Below are 23,736 nucleotides of genomic sequence, written 5' to 3' on the forward strand. Positions count from 1 at the left end.
CGTAACACACGGTTCTATATAGGTTCCAAGATTGGTTACACAAGGTTCTATTATAGTTCCTGATTGGTTATACAAGGTTCTATCAAGGTTCCACTTTGGTTACACAAGGTTTTATCAGGGTTCCCGAGATTGGATATACAAGGTTATATTAAGGTTCGGACTTCCAGATTTGTTTTTCATAAAGTTATATCATAACGTCCTTAAAACGTAACTGGTAGTCCACACTTTTACGTTCCAAAAGGGTATTCAAATTTCAGAAAAAAATCAAACATTTGTTTTTCATTACAAATTTTATTTATTTCCTTTTATTTGTAGTTGTTACTTTATCATATGGTACAAAAATCTTTCAAAACAATCAATTCGTGTTGGCCCCAGATGACTTTTAAAATGCACATCATTGAAAAAGTTCCAAATTACCTCGCTTTAAAATTTAAATATCTTTTTCAACTCATCGGTGACCTATCTTTTTTAATATAATTTCCATATAAGCTGTACTTAAACTAAATTATTGTAAAATTTGAGCGATTTCTGTAATAAATATCTTTTTTTATTTCGATATTACCGTTATTTCTCCTATAACCTCAACAGAAAAAAAACACCTTTACAAAAATGTATGCTTCTTTCGAAGGCAGATTGTGAGCGCAAATGAACGGTGACCCCACTTTTTTATTTTATTTTTCTATTAACTATTAGATAAAGTTCATTTATAGAAAATACAATCATGTATATTACGTTGTTGTATACTTCGTTTAATTTTATTTTGGTATTAGGTCGATATAACAAACAGAAAGTAGACTGGTTTCCCATTATAAAAGCCATAACAGGAAAGGTATTCACAAATTTAACCAGTTTAGGTAAACTTCGGGGAAATACCCCAAACAATAATGATCGGATCACTTCCAGGAAAAAAAGATTTTGAAAAGAATAAGAATCTGTTAATTTGACTGAAAGGTATGTTATTGATATCAACAATAAAGAACGATAACTAGTAAGGTTTGGTGCAAAATAATTTTAATAATTTAAACATGTTAATCTAAAGGCATCTCACCCAATTTGTCATTTGATCACGACTTTCAATTTGGCTGTTTAGTATAATAGATTCAGTGTTTGTTGACCTCTAGTTGTCATTTTGTGTGCGGTTGAATTGTTGTCACATTTTTAAACACCACATAATTTCTTCTATCATGTTTATTGACATACATGACATATACACAATGCATGGAGATTTATTTTTTTAAAACTAGAATTCAGTTTGAACACTCATCTCTAGCACTGGCTATATATAATTACCTGCAAAAGTAACAATATGGAATACAAATGTTACTTTAGAGACCAAATTTTATCCCTCTTGAGGTTGTACATGTTGTATCAGCCTTGTCAGTCGCAGCTTTTATAGCCTCAATGACAAAGCTTTTCTAATTAAAATGATTTTTTTGGGGAGGGGGGGCGGAGTGGGGGAGAGAAGGGGAGGGGTGGTTCTGTATGTGCACCAAACCTATGGCAGTAAAATAAGTTTGTTATTTGTGGCCATTATCTGGCAGAAGCAGAATTGATAAAATGTAATTATATCTGCATGATCTAAACACATTTAACAGTCAGGGGACTTACTGAAATAAGTGATTTTAAATCACTTATTTGAGTAGCAAATTCGAGGTTTTGTCACAAATTGAGATTTTGTAGTTTTTTCAAAATTTTAGTAAATTAGTAAAATTAAAAAATATAAACTTTTTGCTTCAAGGTTTATGCCTTTGATGCTATCATTTAGCTGAAAATTCTATTTTAGTTGAAAAAATGCTATAATAATGGCTTTACATAATGAACTGATACTTTCTTCAAAGATTTTTCACAGCAGTGGGAGTATTTTTCCTGTGAAGTTCAAGGTTTCATCTTTCAGATTATGTAATAAAATTCTACTGTTCGCGATAAAAATTTCACTGTTCGGGGGTGTTGAAATTAGTGGGGGTTATTAACAGAATGATACTTAAAGAAGTGATTTTTGGGAAGGAAATTGAGGTCTGATACTTAAACAAGTGATTTTTATGTCATTATCCTAGATTCAGTACAAGGTCATCACCTGAAATGACCTGGTCATCCTAGACAACACAGATGTTGGTTCTGATAAGTTTAGAAACATGATTAGTCCCTGGATCATTAGTATTCTATATTTAAAGCTACAATAAAATTAAATCACTTCTTTTAGTGATTAATTTGTACTACTTAAATAGGTGATTATTAAAGAAAGACAACTCTAACTTCCAACCTTTATGGAAATAATGTTACTTGAATCAGTGATTTAGAAAATCACTTGTTTAAGTAAGTCCCCTGACTGTTTAAGGTGGTAACCATGCACTCAGTTGTAATGGGGGTATACATTATTGATGAAGTGAAATTTTAAAGTAAAGAATATAAATATAACAGAGGATGCATGAACATGATGAAGGGCAAGAATTGCAGGCCTCTATAATTTGATGATTTTTTAATCAGACCAAAAAACTACTCATTTCACATCATGCACATAGAATTTTTTTTATACTTGTGATAACACTATATTAGAACAAAAATTCATTTTTGGGGGCATTTTGAAGAATGAACTTAAACCAATTACAATAAAACTTTATTTTTTTTATTTTGAAGTCATGTGTATGTGATAATTTACGTACATCATGTACATCAGACTATCATTGATTATTGCCGCCTTTAATTTTTTGTTTATCTTATTCATCTGTTATATAGGTATGCTTTTGTTAGGTTCTGTTTTATGAGGTTCTTGTCTGTTGAATGTGAGTTAGACATCTGTTCTGTCTGGTACTTTTGCATTTCCTGTATGTTTCATATCCTGTGAGAGTCAGTTTGGCATTTGTTCATTGTTGTTAAGCATTTGTTTTATTTGGCAGGGTTTATTAGCTAGGATTTTGAGGGTTTAAGTCATTTTTGCTCGCTATTAAATTCAACCTATTTTTGTGTAACAGCAAGGGACCAAGGATGTATATTACTAGCTAAATGTAGCTTCATCTTTTACTTTGTTTGGTGACAGTACACCAACAGTTTTATAACTCCCAACTGATAGAAATTTTGTCATCTGAAAAACTTTTTTTTCGCCTATACAGCATGTACTGTGTTACCCTTCCAGCTATCTGGTAAGAAAGCAAGTTGTAAAAAGAGTTAAAATTAAACCTTGTATAATTTTATACAAGTCTATACTACACTCTAGACAGTTCCATTCTGCAAAGTCCTGGTTGAGTGATATAATTATTTTTTTTGCATTTTCCAAGACTATCATTGTCAGACTATTGGAGAAATACTTTTTGATCTGATTGAAATTAATGTTTTCATTGAACAATTGCGTCATTGCGTAGGAGATTTCTCAAATGGAACAAATTAATCCTCTAAATCAGTGGCGGATCCAGGGGGGGGGGGGTTCCGGGGGTGCGCACCCCCCCTTTATTTTGGTCGATCAATGCATTTGAATCGGGACATATGTTTTGCACCTTTGCACCCCCCCTTTGCCCTGGGCTAGCACCCCCCCTTTCGAAAATTTCTGCATCCGCCACTGTAAATAAAAACGAGTTTGAAGTAAATCAATGGCCCCTCAGTATGGCAACTTGCATATTGATTGATTTAAGAAATATTTCTTTCATGCCATGCTCTATGCTCATTTTAACATGGGTAGGCATTATATTTGTTAATATCTTAATACCGAGCGTTAGCGAGGTATTAAATGTTTACAAATATAATGCCTACCCATGTTAAAATGAGCATAGAGCATGGCATGATAGAATTATTTCTATTCTAATAGGAATATTTTAAACTTTTGTACTTCGAAGCGGACCAATAGTAGACGCTCGAAATGTCGCCATTTTGATTTGATGAACAAAAACGTTATAGAAAAATCAACAGTTTATCAATAAAAAAAGAACAGAATCGTTTAAACTTACTTTTACAATGTTTTATTTAATTTCCTAGCAAAGAACACCAACAAAAATGTCCATTTTGATCTCTGGCGTTGTTCAAAATTCATCTGACGTTGCAATTTCAATTGTGACGTCAATCACGTGAAGCCCATGTTCTATTCAAATTAGAACATGGCTTTGTACGCAAAGCTAAAGCAGAACGTCATATTAGAAACATCTGTTTAACATGTTTAACATGTTTAACATGTTTAACATGTTTAATCATACATTTTGTCTTATGTTAATGTTTTTATATCATAAGTTGAATGTTTGAATTTATTTTAGATTGGTAGCTTTTGTAGATCAGTTTCTGCATGTTCCGTCTGAATATATTTTGCAGATATCAATAACTACAGGTGACAATAAAAAATGATGATATTGTTATCTGCAATTTCCATATATGAAATTAGGTTCAGCGCGAAGCACATTTTGGCAATTAGTATTGGAAGTAGTAATCAATTCTTATTGTTACGTTTATCAATGTTTATGTCATGTACATGATGTATGTAGGTAGTTGATATTGTAGCCAATTATGCCTTATCTGTAATAGTCTGAGCTTCAATATTGAAGTTTATTGAATTCTGCCTTCCTTTATATCATATAGCATAGAGAAATTAGTAACTTAATATCTAAGTCAGTTTTAAACAATGCTCAAAATCCCTACTACATAAGAAAACTACAATGTATAAAAGACCTTGACAAGAAAATATTATCAAATGAGCAAACTTTATAGCCTAATTAATTATGTACTAAATTATTATTGAAAAACAAATACAGTATATACAACAAAAACCGCCCACTGAACATGCTGAATTACAGGTTCCTGGCTTGGGTCAGGCACATACAGATTGGGTTGTCTAAGTACAATTGTTAAGAAATTGTTTGGAGACACCCATGCACCTTCTACCATTTATCTGGCTTATTTTGTTGGTGATATCCCATTACATGTATATCATGTTCTTGTCCTGAATATATGCATTTAATTTGCCACTGGATGTAAAGCCGCCAGATGCCATAATTTCCTTGTTTATAATAATAATACATAATTTAATGTATTGTAATGTATAGTTAAATCTATGTTTTTCTATTGATTTAAGACTTGAATACTGGCATGACTCACTGGATGGAGGAAAAAATGAAGAAAAGAAATTACAATTAAACATTGTTAAATGTTGTAACACTAATATCTTTGTCTTACAGAATTACATCATGGAACAGAAACACAGAAATGTTCTTCAAACTAGTTTTGCCTACCTTATAAAAAATCTGCATAATGTGGAAGATATATGTGATCATTTGGTTAGCGATGATATACTAACATCAGGGATGATGGATACAATTAAGGTTTGTCGGTCTGAGATTGTTTTTTTGAAAAAATACCCCCTCTCCCATTTTAAAAAACATTAATTACATGACATGACACAGACAACAATTAAACATTAATTACATGACATGACACAGACAACAATTAAACATTAATTACATGACATGACACAGACAACAATTAAACATTAATTACATGACATGACACAGACAACAATTTAGAAATCTTAAATTACGTCCAAGATAATTGGCAGTCATACCTTTTCTTTTTGATATTTACAAATTTTGAAATCTTTCATGTAACAAATTTGAATAAAAAAACTTAGAATGCATTTTTATGATCAACAAATAGCATGAATAGAATGAAAACAGCAAATTTGTGTTTTAAATTTTCTTGTATATATATTCTCCTGATTGGACTTAATATTATGGCACACAACATTAAGCTTTTATATTGAAACTCAGGTTAGAATTCTGAGGTAAGACATTTTATGTTATTTTGTATGTACATGTATAACATTTTCGTTAAGAAACACATACAAAATAAGTTCAACTTAAGGTGGTACCTATCACTACAGGGAGATAACTCTGTAAAATCAGCTAAACGTTTTAATCACGTTGTGTTGTTTATGGAATATTAAGCTACTCAATGATCAAAACTAGTGTTGGTCAAACTGCTATGTAACCAGTATAATTTTTCTGATAAAATGGTTGGTTCAAATTTTTTTTAAAATTTTATATTTTTGTCAAAGGGTCAAAGTAAATGCTTTGTAAAAATTTTATGAAAATTAAACGAACCAAATTAATTTTAGTGAAGGTGTTGGGTACCACCTTAACTTTCAAGTTTTTGCAAAATTAGATCAACAAGTCCAATTTCAAAGTTTAAAGACCAGGCACACAATGTTTCATCAGTTTGAAAAAACCCAGAATGAATTAAATGTCTGCAAGAAATTTATATACATTGATTTGAAAAGTTGTCAGACCTGAAATATGCTGAACTTGGGCTTTGACTTAGCTTAAATGAGAAATAAAAGTAAGATTATAGTCATGACGTTTGATTTGATTTATGGTGTTTTAACACCACTGTTAAGCACCGCATTTAGGCTATTTTGTTGCAGCCAGTTTTTATTGGTGGAGGAAGCCAGAGTGCCTGGAGAAAACCACTGACCTTTGATAGGAAAACTGACAATCCTAGTCAATTAAGATTGGAGTCGAGTGCACCTGCACGAGTGAGATTTGAACTCACAACCTCAGTGTTGACTTGCTATATATAGCAAGTGATTACAATAGTAACTACTTAGACCACTCTGCCACCAAGGCCCCTATAGTCATGAGATAAAACACAATAAATAAGAGATTTTAAAGGACATTCATAATTGAAACTTAAAATGTGTCTTACTCTTTTATAGCATAAAAAACCGAGACCTTCTGGACAGACCAGGGAACTGTTATCCATCCTACCACGTAGAGGAAGGAAAGCTTATGACAGTTTTCTTAAGGCACTGGATGCATCAACAAATGAAGAAGTTGCTGATTACTTGAGAGGGAAGGATGGGTCCAAAGGTTCAGGCAAACCAGATGCTGAGTCAAAAAAACCTAAAGGTCATGGTGATGATGACGACTTAAAAAAGGCATCAACAGAACATTCCGAAAATCCAGATAAAAAGAACAAACTAGAATCTGCAAATTCTAATCAAGGTCATGAAGGTATGAGAAGAAGATTAGATGTATTTATTGTTTACAGATTTCAGTTAGATTAAAAAACTACTAACAGCTGATGAGATCTATGCATTTACATGGACTATCATCTGTGATGTGATATTGCTATAATCATGATAATAGTATCCATGATTATGAATTTAGGCAAATATTATTATTTTGAAGAGACTGGTTTTTTTTAACACAACCTTTATGACCTCTTCATGATTTGCTCATCAACTTCCTGTTTCCAAATACTCATAAATCCTAACACATAATGACAACATATGAAATTTCCTTCACATTGTTCTAGGGAACTACAAATAAAATTATTATAAGAGCTTTCTGAAAGAAGTAAGTTCACAAAGGGTTATCATTGGTTCTAAGATTTTGATTTTTTTAATGGCCATAACTTCGTCATTTATAATGGGATGGGCCAAAAAAATATAATTTTGTACTTTCATAAACATGATAAACATCACTACTTTTACTATGTGGAAATTTGCAGTATTTAAAAATACCATTAAAACATCACAATCTTCAAACATTAATTCAAACATTAGTATTCAAATACTCAGGTTTTGAAAGGTCAAAACATAATGAATAGTGTTTTCCTGGTTTGCTTATATTTTCTTATATTTAGAGCTCATCCATTGATATCTCTAACTAAAACATGTAAAATAAACAAAGAAATCAGGGGTCGAACCGGTGGGCAGGTCATCAGGGAATTCGCCTTCCAATCAGTGTCCTTTCATTAAAATGTAAAACACTTTGAAGAAATTTTATCAAATTTAGATATGTTGTTTCCTGTGACTAAATGAAGGTCAAGTTTAATTTTCATGAATTTAACTTTTCTAATTGTTGAGTTGTCGATCTTTTGGTAGCCAAAAGTTATAATTGTTATATGATTGAGTTATTTCCCTTTTAACAGAAATTGTGATTTTCAAATATCATTTTCATTACCAGATAATAATATATTTTATCAAAGGATATATTTTTTTTTACATTACACTGATTAGCTAAGATTGTTGATATTGATATTTAAGTCGCAGATCTGCGTTTTATTAGTTTGTAACAAATGAAGGAAAATTTTTTGGGAACTATTAATTATATCATGTATATATATAACTCATGAGCATGATGAGAGCAGAATAAAAAAGAAAAAAAACAATTTTCCTCTTTTTTCACTCTAATTTCTGACAAGTGCAATTAGAGGCCTGCAAATTCGAACCAGAACGTAATAAATTTATTCCATAACCCATGTATTTGAGAAAAAACCATGAAAAACAAAGATAATTCTGTTATATTAGTATTTATTTGTTACATCTAAAAATAAATTTATACTGTATATTATTCAACATTTTAGATAATTAGAGTTTCTGAATGCTATATATGTATATATATTAGTGTTGTCAACGGTTAACCGTTCAAACGATCGAATAACAAATACCAAAAACGCTAACCGGTTAACCAGACTTTTTAAATTTTTTTTAATAGATTTGATATAAATTTGTATTGAAATCATTAAATAGTTGTGTTTTCTTTAAAAATTGTCGTCGTGGTAATCAATTTGACGGATAAATTGTCCAGTATATCGATTAGTATTGTTAATCCAAAAATATAAAATAAATTAGAACTTGTCTCTCAGCTCGGGACAAGATCTTAAGGAAACATAATTACTTTCCAGTTTTTTTAAAAACAGTAATTTTTAGCTCACCTGGCCCGAAGGGCCAAGTGAGCTATTCCCATCACTTTGCGTCCGTCGTCCGTCGTCCGTCGTCCGTCGTCCGTCGTCGTCGTCCGTCGTCGTTAACTTTTACAAAAATCTTCTCCTCTGAAACTACTGGGCCAAATTTAACCAAACTTGACCAAAATCATCATTGGGGTATCTAGTTTAAAAAATGTGTGGCGTGACCCGGTCAACCAACCAAGATGGCCGCCACGGCTAAAAATAGAACATAGGGGTAAAATGCAGTTTTTGGCTTATAACTCAAAAACCAAAGCATTTAGAGCAAATCTGACATGGGGTAAATATGTTTATCAGGTCAAGATCTATCTGCCCTGAAATTTTCAGATGAATCGGTCAACCCGTTGTTGGGTTGCTGCCCCTGAATTGGTCATTTTGAGGAAATTTTGCTGTTTTTGGTTATTATCTTGAATATTATTATAGATAGAGATAAGCTGTAAACAGCAATAATGTTTGGCAAAGTTAGATTTACAAGTAAGTCAACATGACCGAAATGGTCAGTTGACCCCTTTAGGAGTTATTGCCCTTTATAGTCAATTTTTAACCATTTTTCATAAATCTAAGTAATCTTTTACAAAAATCTTCTCCTCTGAAACTACTGGGCCAAATTAATCCAAACTTGGCCACAATCATCTTTGGGGTATCTAGTTTAAAAAATGTGTGGCGTGACCCGGTCAACCAACCAAGATGGCCGCCACGGCTAAAAATAGAACATAGGGGTAAAATGCAGTTTTTGGCTTATAACTCAAAAACCAAAGCATTTAGAGCAAATCTGATGTGGGGTAAAAATGTTTATCAGGTCAAGATCTATCTGCCCTGAAATTTTCAGATGAATCGGTCAACCTGTTGTTGGGTTGCTGCCCCTGAATTGGTAATTTTGAGGAAATTTTGCCGTTTTTGGTTATTATCTTGAATATTATTATAGATAGAGATAAACTGTAAACAGCAATAATGTTCAGCAAAGTAAGATTTACAAATAAGTCAACATGACGGAAATGGTCAGTTGACCCCTTTAGGAGTTATTGCCCTTTATAGTCAATTTTTAACCATTTTTCGTAAATCTTAGTTATCTTTTACAAAAATCTTCTCCTCTGAAACTACTGGGCCAAATTAATTCAAACTTGGCCACAATCATCTTTGAGGTACCTTGTTTGAAAAATGTGTCCGATGACCTGGCCATCCAACCAAGATGGCCACCACGGCTAAAAATAGAACAGGGGTAAAATGTAGTTTTTTGCTTACAACTCTGAAACCAAATCATTTAGAGGAAATCTGACAAGGAGTTTAATTGTTAATCAAGTCAATATATATCTGCCCTGAAATATTCAAATGAATTGGACAACCTGTTGTTGGGTTGCTGCCCTCCAATTGGTAATTTTTAAAGAAATTTTGCTGTTTTTGGTTATTATCTTGAATACTATTATAGATAGCGATAAACTGTAAACAGCGATAATGTTCATCAAAGTAAGATCTACAAATAAGTCCACATGACCTAAATGGTCAATTGACCCCTTAAGGAGTTATTGCCCTTTATAGTCAATTTTTAACAATTTTCATTAATTTGGTAAATTTATGTAAATTTTTACCAAATATTTTTCTCTGTTACTAATGGGCAAAGTTCATTATAGATATAATTGTAAGAAGCAAGAATGTTCAGTAAAGTAAGAACTTCAAACACATCACCATCACCAAAATACAATTTTGTCATGAATCCATTTGTGTCCTTTGTTAAATATGCACATAGACCAAGGTGAGCGACACAGGCTCTTTAGAGCCTCTAGTTTTTAAACATCATTGGTCAAATAGCTAAAGTATTATTCGTTGTGAGAAGAAGATTATTTTAATATAAGGACGCTCCCGATTATGAATAAATTTGGTTGACGTTTTTCACACTTGAAAAGAATTTCTATTCGTAATTTTTCGATTCCATTCCAAGAGGATCCTTAAATTTCCTGTCAATTTTTAAAAAACATCTTTTTTTTCAAATAGCTGAAGTATTCATGCATGCGTTGTGAGATTTAAAATATTTTGATGAGAACATTGATTCCTAAATAGGTAAATAAAGATCGCTTTGGATGGACTAAATTATATAATTGCAATCTGTTTGAAATATTAAAGGTTGGCGATTTTAATTTAAAAAAGTACAATTTTTAGTTCATACACTCGTGTTTATAGAAGGCTATTTTTATTTATAAATTTATTCAATTAAAATAATTCAGTATTTTATCGTTACAAAACTAATCAGAAGTCATAATTCATTTTAAAGTGAGCTTATGCAAAATATATAAAAATATACAACAGCTATCCAGTTATTGTGCGACCTTATTTCTCCCGTAAATTCATTTTAATTCTTTTTCTTACATTTCTGTGTCTATAACTATAACTGACTCCCTTATATCATTCATACGAAATGTTGTTCAGACCTGAAATGCCGAACCGTGACGCCTAGGTGTCACTGAATGAAGATCAAAAGATTAGAATTACATAATGCTAATCTTTTAATTACCTTGAGTTTAACTATGCATTCAACATTCACTAAGTGTCACAAATTAATACACATTTAATTTCCACAGTACAAGCAATTGAAAATGTTTTCTGGAATGAAGCAAAAAGTTCAGAATACAAACATGTATTTTTAGCTCACCTGACCTGAAAGGTCAAGTGAGCTTTTCTCATCACTTAGCGTCCGTCGTCCGTCGTCCTGTGTCCGTCGTCCTGCGTCCGTCGTCCGTCGTCCGTAAACTTTTACAAAAATCTTCTCCTCTGAAACTACTTGGGCAAATTCTACCAAACTTGGCCACAATCATCCTTGGGGTATCTAGTTTAAAAAATGTGTGGCGTGACCCGTCAAACCTACCAAGATGGCCGCCATGGCTAAAAATAGAACATAGGGGTAAAATGCAGTTTTTGGCTTATAACTCAAAAACCAAAGCATTTAGAGCAAATCTGACGGGGTAAAATTGTTGATCAGGTCAAGATCTATCTGCCCTGAAATTTTCAGACTAATCGGACAACCTGTTGTTGGGTTGCTGCCTGTGAAATGGTTATTTTAAGGAAATTTTGCAGTTTTTGGTTATTATCTTGAATACTATTATAGATAGAGATAAACTGTAACAGCAATAATGTTCAGCAAAGTAAGACCTACAAATAAGTCAGCATGACCAAAATGGTCAGTCGACCCCTTAAGGAGTTATTGCCCTTTATAGTAAATTTTTAACAACTTTTCGTCATTTTTTGTTACTTTTCTAAAAATCTTCTTTTCTGAAACTACTTTGCCAAATTTAACCAAACTTGGCCACAATTATCATTGTGGTTTACAGTTTATAAAATGTGTCCGATGACCCAGCCTACCAAACAAAATGGCCGACATGGCTAAAATTAGAACATAGTGGTAAAATGCAGTTTTTGCTTTATATCTTTGAAACTAAGACATTTAGGGCAAATCTTTCAAGATTTTAATGTCCATCAGAATAAGATATATCCCCTCACAAATTTTCAATTGAATCGGACAACCTGTTGTCGGGTTGCTGCCCTAAAATTGGTGATTTTAAGGAAATTTTGCAGTTTTTGGTTATTATCTTGAATACTATTATAGATAGAGATAAACTGTAAACAGCAATAATGTTCAGCAAAGTAAGATCTACAAATAAGTCAGCATGATCAAAATTGTTAGAGGACCCCTTAAGGAGTTATTGCCCTTTATAGTCAATATTGAACAACTTTTCGTCATTTTTGTAAAAATCATTTCTAAAACTACTTGGCCAAATTTAACCAAACTTGGCCACAATCATAATACTAGGGTATCTTTTTAAAAAAAAAGTGTCTAATGACCCCGCCTACCAATGAAGATGGCCAACATCTGTAAACACATTAACAGGTGAGCGACACAGGCTCTTGAGAGCCTCTAGTTAATCAGTAATACGATTAAATTTTACGATTTACTTCATTATTTTATTTATGATCTTATATTATGTAGAATATGCAATCTCCGTTGTGCAAGTTTTTGTCATACTTTAAACTAAATGCTAACTCAAAAACTGTACAAAAGCAAACCAACGTCAATTTAATCAATGTATACTTGATGATACGAATATCAGGATTAATCAATTTTAATTGAAACACCTCACATCATTTTCAGACAAAATGGAAGAATCATCGGTTTTAGACATATTCAATTCTACGAGATCAAAACATTAGGTTTTTTTATTTTTCAATTTGAAGTAAGTACAAACGCCATAGTTGATACGGTGTATTTGATTATTAAAAGTAAAACTTCGACAGGAATCTTCACAGACAAGCCTTATAAAACCAAAGGCCAAACTTCAATTCATCGTATTATAAAACGTAAATGTATGACTTGGATGTAATGTAGTCAGATTGACACTCATACCACATCTTCTTATATTGATGTGTAGGGAACTATTGATAAGGCCTTCAAACATTAGATTAAACTACCAGTTAACCGGTTAATCGGTCGAACGATTATACGAGTAACCGGTTATGCAAAAGTGTACGATTTGACAACACTAATATATATATTTTGATAAAGCAAACTCCTTCAAAACTAAGCTTAGCTTGTCTATTAATAAACATGTATTTAGATTTCTGATTTTAGGCCTTGTTTTCAAGTTGGTCCAAATCAGTGTTCAAAATTATACCATGTATACTGTGTTTGATTTTAAAATAAATTGAAAATATGTAGGGTTCTTTGAAGGTATAGAACCACTAATTCAGGCCTGGATGGAAAGAATATATACAAGAAAGTAGTACATATTTTAAACAAAGTAGTTCCAATTTGAGCTTGAATTCAGTGATATAGTGTTTTGACAAAAGCTTTATGTGTTTTTCTATGCTAGAAATAGATCATAGAAGGAAACTAAGCCAAGCAGAAGTCAATATAACAAGTTTGGTGCTGTTATTAAGGTATAGAACCACTAATTCAGGCCCGGTCGGAAAAAACATACAAGAAAGTAGTACATATTTTAAACAAAGTAGTTCCTACGCATAGCTGGATCTTTGTCAATAGTGGGTATATTTGGTTAATTGTGGTATCAAATGAAAGCTTGGGGACTTGGGATCACTGTACAAACCTTGTTGAAAGATTTATTTGAATAATAAAGAAGTATATGAAATTTTGATAGAAGGGCACATTTGACCGGTTGTTCAGATCAGACATTCCTGTTTTTGTACTATCAAACTTCAGGCAACCAGTAAGCTCTAAATATGCAATTAAAGGTATACCTGTAAGATCTTTGTGGGGCTCATATGGAAGGATCCTATCCTTTTTAGCCCACCATATTTTGGTAAAGTTTCAAAACTGATACAATCATCAATTCTGCATGATTTGGTGCAATATTTCACACAATTAAAAAGTTATATAGAAAACTATTTGTGTCCTCGTCAATTTCTTAACTGATACATGACTGACTCCCAATGACGGTCTATACTAATTTTAAAGGCTTCCACAGTTTTTGATGAAATAACTTCAACTGGTAGGTTATTCCAATCATTTATTATTCGTTGTGATAAATGTCTTAATCGAAAAGAAGTGTTACATCTAGGTTTTGCTAATTTCCAATTATGCCCACGGGTATTTGTACTGATGACAGAAAAAAATCTTTCATAAGATATATCTTCGATTCCTTTTAATATTTTGAAAGCTTGTATCATATCACCTCTTTGCCTTCTGTGAGTTAGGGAAAGTAGTTTAAGTACTTTTAATCTGTTTTCACAGCTGAAATGTCGTATATCAGGAATTAATTTAGTTGCTCTCATCTGCACTTTTTCTACAGCATTAATATCTTTCTTTAAATGCGGATACCATATTGTATTTCCATATTCCACGTGTGGTCGTACCAACGCATATGTTGATTTTTGCCACACAAGTCAGGATAACGTACAGTTTTGACATGAAATAACTGCCATTTAATTTTAACTTAAGACAAAGTAGCCATAAATTCTTGAAATTGCAGAATTTAACATAGAAAGCAATGGGGCTATGAATTAGTGGTTTTATGTATACCTATTACTGACAGGCATGTGGAATTCTATTTTTAGAAATCATACCCTTTACACTGAGAATTGGTCATATTAGTTGTCAGAAATCATATTAACTATTTATTATATTCAACAATTATGTTAGTGTCAAATTACAGCCTTCAAATTGCTACAATAAGGTATTTTAACCTTTTTTTTTGACATTTGGCATGCACACAGTTAAGATTTTAGCTGAAATTTTATTGTTTGCATTATTTAACCCTTAAACCAATGAAACTTGTATATCTTGACTAGTTTATAGTATAAATATTGCTTCTGGTCAAATTATGTAGTGAGTGTTCATGTTTTTTTGTTTTTCTTAATGAATTTTTTATTTCAAGGAAAATTGGTGTATACTTATATAGGAATTCCAAAATCTCACTGGAAATGCATTAAATAACCATTTTAGCAAGTTGTCTAGCTTGGAGATATATAAATTACTCTTGTTCATCCATGTTTATACATAAAAGTATGTTTTTTTACCAAATCACTCTCCTTTTTCAACATGTAAAAAAAAGGGGGGACAAAATTATCAATTATATTTTATAATTGGACCACTTTATTTAAATTTAAGTAAGAATCTCTAATAAAAATAAGACATATAGGCCAGAACAGTGTTTTTTGAATAGATATTAACAAATCAAAACTAGTGAAAATTGGAAAAGTGTCATATCTGTCAATATTTAATAGTACCCATATTTAGTTTTCTTTGTTTGAAGCATATGTTACTACCAGTCCAATTTGAGCTTGAATTCAGTGATATAGTGTTTTGACAAAAGCTTTATATGTTTTTATATGCTAGAAATAGATCATAGAAGGAAACTAAGCCAAGCAGAAGTCAATATAACAAGTTTGGTGCTGTTATTAAGGTATAGAACCACTAATTCAGGCCCGGTCGGAAAAAACATACAAGAAAGTAGTACATATTTTAAACAAAGTAGTTCCTACGCATAGCTGTATCTTTGTCAATAGCGGGTATATTTGGTTAATTCAAATGAAAGCTTGGGGACTAATGGGAACACTGTACAAACCTTGTTGAAAGATTTATTTGAATAATAAAGAAGTATATGAAATTTTGATAGAAGGGCACATTTGACCAGTTAATCAGATCAGACATTCCTGTTTTTGTACTATCAAACTTCAGGGAACCAGTACGCTCTAATATGCAATTAAAGGTATGTTGATTTTTGCAGCACAAGTCAGGATACGGTACAGTTTTGACATGAAATAACTGCAATTTTATTTGAACTTGAGACAAAGTAGCCATAAATTCATGAAATTGCAGAGTATTTATTGTCATATAGGGTCCAAAGGGTCCTAAATTAAACTTTTGTTTGACTTCATCAAAAATTGTATTTTTTGGTGATTTGATGTTCTGATTTTAACAAAGTACTTAGATTTTGGATAATGGACCATGATAGGTAAATGTCTGATTTTCAAATTTTTCAGTTCTTTGAACACATCCATTTTGTGTCACAAACGTATGCTGTGTGATATATTCAATCACAATCGAAATACAGAGCTGTTTTAAGCTTAAATGTTGTGTCCATACCTGCTCAATAGGGTTAGATTTCTGCAGGAAAATCCCCCTTGCCCCCTCTGACAGCCTCTTGTTATTAATAACAAATAATATAAATGGCACCAACTTTTCTGCACCAAATGCGCATTTCATCAATCAATGTCTATTCAGGGATGCTCCAGGCCAAAATATTTTAAAATTGTTTTATTTTTTAGTTGTAAATTGGCCAGATTTAAAGTCAAGATTGAAAATGGTAAAGAAAAGTGATTTGACAACATGTACTAAAGAATCGTTTATAAAGATTTGTGAGACCAAACAGGTAATTTGTAATGGTCAAATTAGCTTAAAAAGAGTTGTTATTATTGTCGAGCCTGCGACTTTAGTTGCAGAAAGCTCAACATAGGGATAGTAAAGTGGAGGCGGCAGTGTTAACTTACTTCTTAAAAGCTTTATATTTTAGAAGGTGGAAGACTTGGATGCTTCATACTTTGTATAAAGATGCCTCATGTTACGAAGTTTCCGTCTGTCACATGTCCATTGTCCTTAACTTCATTTTCATGGTTCATTCAACTTCATTGCCTACTTCAAAAAAAGTTGAGATTCTCTGTTATGTTAATTTCTCTCTTATTATGAGTAGTAGGATAACTATATTTGGTATGTGCGTACCTTGCAAGGTCCTCATTCCTGTCTGACAGTTTTCACTTGACCTCAAACTAATTTCATGGATCAGTGAACAATGATAAGTTTTGGTGGTCAAGTCCATATCTCAGATACTATAAGCAATAGGTCTAGTATGGGAGGGTTGTAAGGTGTGCATGTCCAACTGACAGGTGTCATCTGACCTTGACCTCATTTTCATGGTTCAGTGGTTAAAGTTAAGTGTTTGTGTTTTGGTCTGTTTTTCTTATATTGTATACAATAGGTATACTATATTTGGTGAATTGAATGATTGTAAGGTGTACATGTCCAACTGACAGGTGTCATCTGACTTTGACTTCATTTTCATGGTTCAGTTAACAAATATGCAATAGGTCAACTATATTTAGTGTATGGAAATATTTTATGATGTAATGGTCAGTCTCACAGGTTTTATTTGATCAACTTGACCTTTATATTTAGGACTATCAACATAATATCAATGGTTAGTAAAGAAGGCGAGACATTTCAGTGTGTACACTCTTGTTTTTGTATTAAACTAAATGTGACATACTATGTTTTGGGGGTATTACACCAGTGTCTGTAATTGGATACATTGGTCACCTGTCAGGATGGAAAAATTCTCCAATAGTTGATCAGTGCAAGAAAATGACTAAATTTTGCCACACAAATATATCATGTATATTATTTGGACGAATACAGAATTTTAGACTAAAAATGTGAAGCTTAATATACATCATGTACATTAAAGATAGATGGGTCTAAACTCAAATCGACAGAAGTTTGGGATAATTTGCCAAAATGTAGTTTATATCATATTTTTTCAAAATATTATGTACTTGTGAAAAGTCATAATTATAATGAATGAACACAGTTTTCGTTTAAGTTAGAAATAAAGTCATACAGATGAATTGCATTCCTCTCTCTTAATTTGCATATTTCTTAAAAATCAATACCGATCCTTTTCTGCTATTTTATAATCCAAGATGAAAGCTAGATAACACCCTGTCTATCATTGTCTATCTGGAATCATGCTCCTAATTGTAAACTTAGTTCACTGGTCCTGTTTTTATGCTTATTCATACAAGGTGCTAATGTAACTTTATTATGTTTTCCATTTATATTCAAGCATAACATTGCAGGTTTATTAATCAGTGAATGTATGTTATCTGTTTTGTTTTTTAGGTATACCATATGACAGGCAACAAAAAAGGAAAATGTTTAATTATATCAAATGTTCCATGTAACAAACCAAGCACGGATACTAAAGCACCAGATGATACCAATTCAAAAGTAACACTTGATTCCCAGTCAGAGAAAACAAATGATCCCCAGTCACAGGAAACACATGCTCAGCAGCCAAATGGAATAGCTGATTCCCAGTCAAAAGAAAAAGATAATCTCCAGTCAAATAGAACACAAAATGCCCAGCCAGTGGCAAATGATTGTAGTACCAAGTGTAGAAGCTATGTAGATTTTGATAAAACTTCTGTATTACAACTTTTCAAGCATATGCAGTATGAATCAAAGGGAGCTGATGCAGTTATGGATGTTTGTGGGGATGTATGTTAATGCTAAAAATATTGATTAAGAGTCTACTAAGATTTTAATTAATTTTTCAAAATGATTGAAATGATCTTTTCTTGCATTTATTCATCTCAATGTCCCAGAATATTTAGGCCTTGAGAATGGATCAGAAGCTCAAAACTCAGGGCTAGTTTTTGGTGGGGTTCGTGTTGCTGAGTCTTTAGTTTTCTATGTTGTGTCATGTGTACTATTATTTGTCTGTTTGTCTCTTTCATTTTTATACGACCGTCAAAATTTTGACGGGACGTAATATGGTATACAAATGTGTGGTGTCCGTCCGTCTGTCTGTCCGTCCGTCTGTCTGTCTGTCTGTCTGTCTGTCTGTCCGTCTGTCCAGCGTAAACATGTCGCACCGTAACTTGAGAACGACTTATCCAAATTTAGTTGTTTCTTATGATGGTCAAATGATCAGTATACTTTTTGGTGAAAATAAGATTTAAACTTTTTGAGTTACGGCACTTTGTAACTAAAACAGGGGTGTGTTTTTTTTCACATGTCGCACCGTATCTCAAAAACGTTTCTTGATTATTGCTTAAAACTTTACACACTTCTTAGTTATATTAATCTTAATATCTGTATACTTTTTGGTGATGATTCAAAATTTCATTTTTGAGTTTTTGAGTATTTTGTAAAAAAGGGGGAGGTTTTTTTTACATGTCGCGCCGTATGTCAAAAACAATTTATGATTATTGCTTAAAACTTTACACACTTCTTTGTTATATTAATCTAAAGATCTGTATACTTTTGTTGATGATTTAAATTTCATTTTTTAGTTATTGAGTATTTTGTAAAAAAGGGGGAGGTTTTTTTTACATGTCGTGCCGTATCTCAAAAACGATTTATGATTATTGCTTAAAACTTTACACACTTCTTTGTTATATTAATCTAAAGATCTGTATACTTTTTGGTGATGACTCAAAATTTTATTTTTGAGTTATTGAGTATTTTGTAAAAAAGGGGAGGTTTTTTTTTACATGTCGCGCCGTATCCCAAAAACAATTTATGATTATTGCTTGAAACTGTACACACTTCTTTGTTATACTAATTTAAAGATCTGTATACTTTTTGGTTTGATTCAAAATTTTATTTTAGTGATATTTGTAAAAAAAAAACAGAGTGGGGGGGGGGGGGGGTTTCACATGTCCCGTTGTGTCTCAAAAACAATAAATGGTTATTGCTTAAAACTTCCTCAGAAACTATTGATGATTATTGCATAAAACTTCCACACAAGACATCGGGCGTATCATGCGCTCATGGCGCAGCTGTTCATTAACCATGGCATTGTCAATTTGTTTTCGATCTATGAGTTTGACTGTCCCTCTGGTATCCTTCTCCCCTCTTTTAAGATGACATCAGACACAGTTCAAAGTGAAAATCAAATTGCTAGATGTCTTTGCATAGAAGAACTATATATGTTGGGTAATATCAACAAGTTACTAACTGTTCCGGACATAAAATGTACAAAGTATTGTGAAACTTTGTTAAGCCTCATCTGAATTCTTTATTTAAATTATAACAAAATCAACTTATTTTAGTAACTATTTGATATATTATATGTTTGAATATATACAAAATTAATGTCCAGCTGTTCTTCAAATTTTAAGGATACTTCTAGCTTTGAACAATCAGCCCAATTGAAATTTGAATACATTATTACAATCTAATTGAAATACAGATCCTATTTCCCGTTTCTGACAAGATGTCAAAAATGGAAATGAAATTAACAGAGGAAAGATGCAAATACAGATGCCTCTTTTTTCTTCTTCTATGAATCATTGGGTCAAAACAAACAAACAAGGCAGCCAAGTAATGTCAATAGCTCAAAGGGAACAACTGGATATAACATTTGAGCTTAAAACCCATATCAACACATTCTGACATTTTGCTTACATTAAATTTTTCTAGGCTCTTGTTTGCATGGTCTTTTTACCTATATCTTTAAATAAGACAGATTTCATATTGGAGATAAAAAAAAATGTTTCACATTTATTTAAAATTGTTCCTGAAAGTTTGATTCCTTAATTGTAGAGTCATATTTTTGAGGGAAATTCACATTCACCTTGTCAACCTACATGAATCAAAATAAATATTCAAAATGGAACATACGGGGAAAATGCAAATATTAGTAGCATATAATGATACTTTTAGTGTTTTGGATATTATCTTGAAGGCAATAAAGGATAGAAGGTAGACAACATAATCAAATCTACAAATATGTTTACTCTTTTTTAAGTTATGAAAAACGCATTAGGCAGACAATTCAAGATTTTGTAGCTTATTTCTTATTATTTTTCTGGTTGAAGGGCATATTAATTGCATTATTTTATAGAAGATTTTTCTATTGTTTTATTTTTTATATATAGAAAATGAAGACTTTCCTAGGAGAACATTTAAGCAACAAAGAAAATTCAGTTTTTGACAGCTTAGTTATAGTTATCTTCTCTGGTGGAAAAAACTATAAACCAGGGAAAATATATGACAACGAGGGCAATGAAATTGATACAACAGAAATTTGTTCAATGATTCAAGATTCCACAGTTTTTGCAGGAAAACCCAAAATTGTCATCTTGAGGACATACAATTTTGAAGGTATACATGTAAATATTAGAAAGAAGATGTTGTATGATTGCCTGTGAGACAACTTTACCCAAGAAATGGTATATAACTAAACATTTTTGTAAAGATGAAGGGGTGTTGTCATCAACTTCTTTATTCTGTTAGGATGGGGCCTGTCATTTTCCAGTTCCAGTCAGATTTGAATTTTGTCTCCCCTAAGAAAATTCACAGAATGCCAGACATACGGACTACAATCCAGAAATAGCAGCATAAACCATTTTAATTCACTATACTGTGTATTCATTATATTCATTGGGTACCAGTTTTTGTGGATTGTGTGGTTACATATGAACCACAAATTTTTCAAATTAAATGTTCAATGAGGACAACTTGATTAAAGGCTTGTATGGAGACTTGAACATCCACAAACATGTAAGTTTTTCTAAATCCACGAAAATTAGTACCCACAAAAATAAATGAATCCACAGTATGAGCATAGAGAACATGGAGACTTTGTTATGAAGTTTGCCATATGTTATTTGTCCTTGACCTTATTTTCATGGTTAAATAACTGATTAAAAAAGTTTTTTTTTTATTATGTGAATTTCTAACTTATTATGAGTAATAGAATAACTATATTTGGTATACATGTACATATGAGTTCCTTGCCATATCTACATTTCCATCAAACAGGGTTCATCTGACCTCAACCTCATTTCATGGATCATTGATCAAGGTTTAAGTTAATGATAAGGTTTGTTTTTCAGATACTGTAAGCAGGAGGTCAGCTTTATTTGATTTATGGAATGACTAGTACTATAAGGTCTACATGTCAGTCTGGTATAGTTTCATCTGAACTTGACTTCATTTTCACAGTTCAATTTGGTCTTGTTCAATGTTTGTGTTTTGGTCTGTTTTTCTAATACTATAAGCAATGTCAACTATAATTGGTGTATGAAATAATTGTACCCTGTACATGTCTGTCTCAGGTAGGGTCTTTATATCTAGCATTGACCTCATTTTCATGGTTCTTTGGTTAATGTTAAGCTTAAAGTTTCATGGTGAAATCTGTTCCTCAGATACTATATAAGCAATAACGTCAACTGGCAGGTTTCATATGACCTTGACCTCAGTTTAGTGGATCTTTGATAATGTTATACTAATTTGATACTTGTGGGAAAACTGTATCAGCATAAAATAATTCATGAATAGTAAATATTTTCTTTAAAATAATGGACACAAAGCACAAAGCACAGTATAAGAGTTCTTGCTTACTGAAAGGTAGTTTTAAGCCAATTACTAGCAGCCATAAACAGAGATAGGAGTATGGCATTGTGATATATGCTAAAATAAATGCCAAGTTAACTGCATTGATAGGATGTAGGATGTTACATATAAAGAAGCATGGGTTCTCATATAGCTGTACACAGTTTATAATATTTGTTTGGTATTAAAATAATATAAAGATCCATTTTGTTACATCTTGACAATTTATTTGACAATCGTCAATGGCAGTCAGCAGGGTTTTAGAACATCATTTGTTCAACCTGTATTAGTCAAATGCAATTTGTTATATATACCTTTTCACTTTTTAGGTCTAATGGAATATGTTGCTTGGGCTATATTAAGACCCCTCTACAACGAAATTTGTTTTACATGCAAACCTATAAAAAATGTGTTTTTTATCCAGCACAATCATAGGTTTGAACTTTGTTATCAATTTAGACTTGTTCATAGTCATGATAGTATATAATATATACTTTATAATGAATTTTAATTTTCGAAATACAAAACCAATTTAGTACTGAATGAGATATAACAATTTTTAAAGATTGTACTACTGTGTTTAATTGATTACCTTTATGAATAAAGTTTTTTTCAAAATTTCAGTGAGTTTACATGTATTTTATTTAATTTTACCTACACTGTCATGTCTGTAAACAACATCTCTGTCAATATAAGTATAAGGATGTTGATTTTATTGTAATTCAGTCATGCATAATGAAGTATTTTAACAAGAATTTATTGTAAACATACTATGCTTCTTTTGTCTTTTTATTTGAAGAAGAAACAGAAACATATGATGTTTTGGATGCTGCAAAACAGGAGCTGCATTTTTATGACACAGATAATAATAAAGATCTATTTGTGGTGTCATCTCAACCACGGACAAGTATAGATATTTTTTAGTTTATATAAGTTTTAATGTTTTTTAGTTTATGATAGACATGCATATGAATGACAGAATACATTTTGTTAAATCTCTGTCCGTCAGTACATCCCACCACACTTTGTAAATTATTTTCGAGATTACAAATTTACTTACTCTAAAATGCTTTGATTAGTTTTCTACACATAAAGCATATAAATATTATTGTTGGAATTGCCTAAAATATAAAAGCTCTCTTTCGATTTTGACAAAAAGATTCAATTTTCCACATTAAATAGACTTGAATTATCAAATTTTAGGCAATTTTTAAATGCCTGCATATTTTCTTTGAGGCTGTGTTACTTTTTTCTATTAAATGTCTTCTACATTCATATATCTTGTGTCTCTGGTGCAAATGTTTAATACCTTTCAAATGACACAGCATTATATGGAAACAAACAAATAGATACATGTACTACATATATGCAGGACTGTTTGTCTGTCTAAATTAGTC

General features: G+C 31.8%; 1 protein-coding gene across 3 annotated transcripts in view; it reads left to right on the top strand.

Moving 5' to 3' along the window:
• The first annotated feature begins 781 nt into the window (after positions 1-781).
• LOC139500673 (uncharacterized) overlaps positions 782-23,736 on the top strand; it is a 37,320-nt gene continuing 14,365 nt past the window's right edge. The window contains exons 1-7 of one of the 3 annotated variants that reach the window (XM_071289463.1): positions 782-951; positions 5,151-5,294; positions 6,683-6,980; positions 16,489-16,592; positions 18,116-18,493; positions 20,881-21,106; positions 23,139-23,246. In XM_071289463.1, coding sequence (XP_071145564.1) covers positions 5,160-5,294; positions 6,683-6,980; positions 16,489-16,592; positions 18,116-18,493; positions 20,881-21,106; positions 23,139-23,246 — 1,249 coding nt within the window. In that variant the 5' untranslated portion in view covers positions 782-951; positions 5,151-5,159. Of the gene's footprint in view, positions 989-5,150; positions 5,295-6,682; positions 6,981-16,488; positions 16,593-18,115; positions 18,494-20,880; positions 21,107-23,138; positions 23,247-23,736 lie in introns of all 3 variants that reach the window. The other 2 variants (XM_071289462.1, XM_071289464.1) reach the window with 2 other exon arrangements.

The sequence above is a fragment of the Mytilus edulis genome, chromosome 13 (assembly GCF_963676685.1).
Source record: "Mytilus edulis chromosome 13, xbMytEdul2.2, whole genome shotgun sequence".
Lineage (NCBI taxonomy): Eukaryota > Metazoa > Mollusca > Bivalvia > Mytilida > Mytilidae > Mytilus > Mytilus edulis.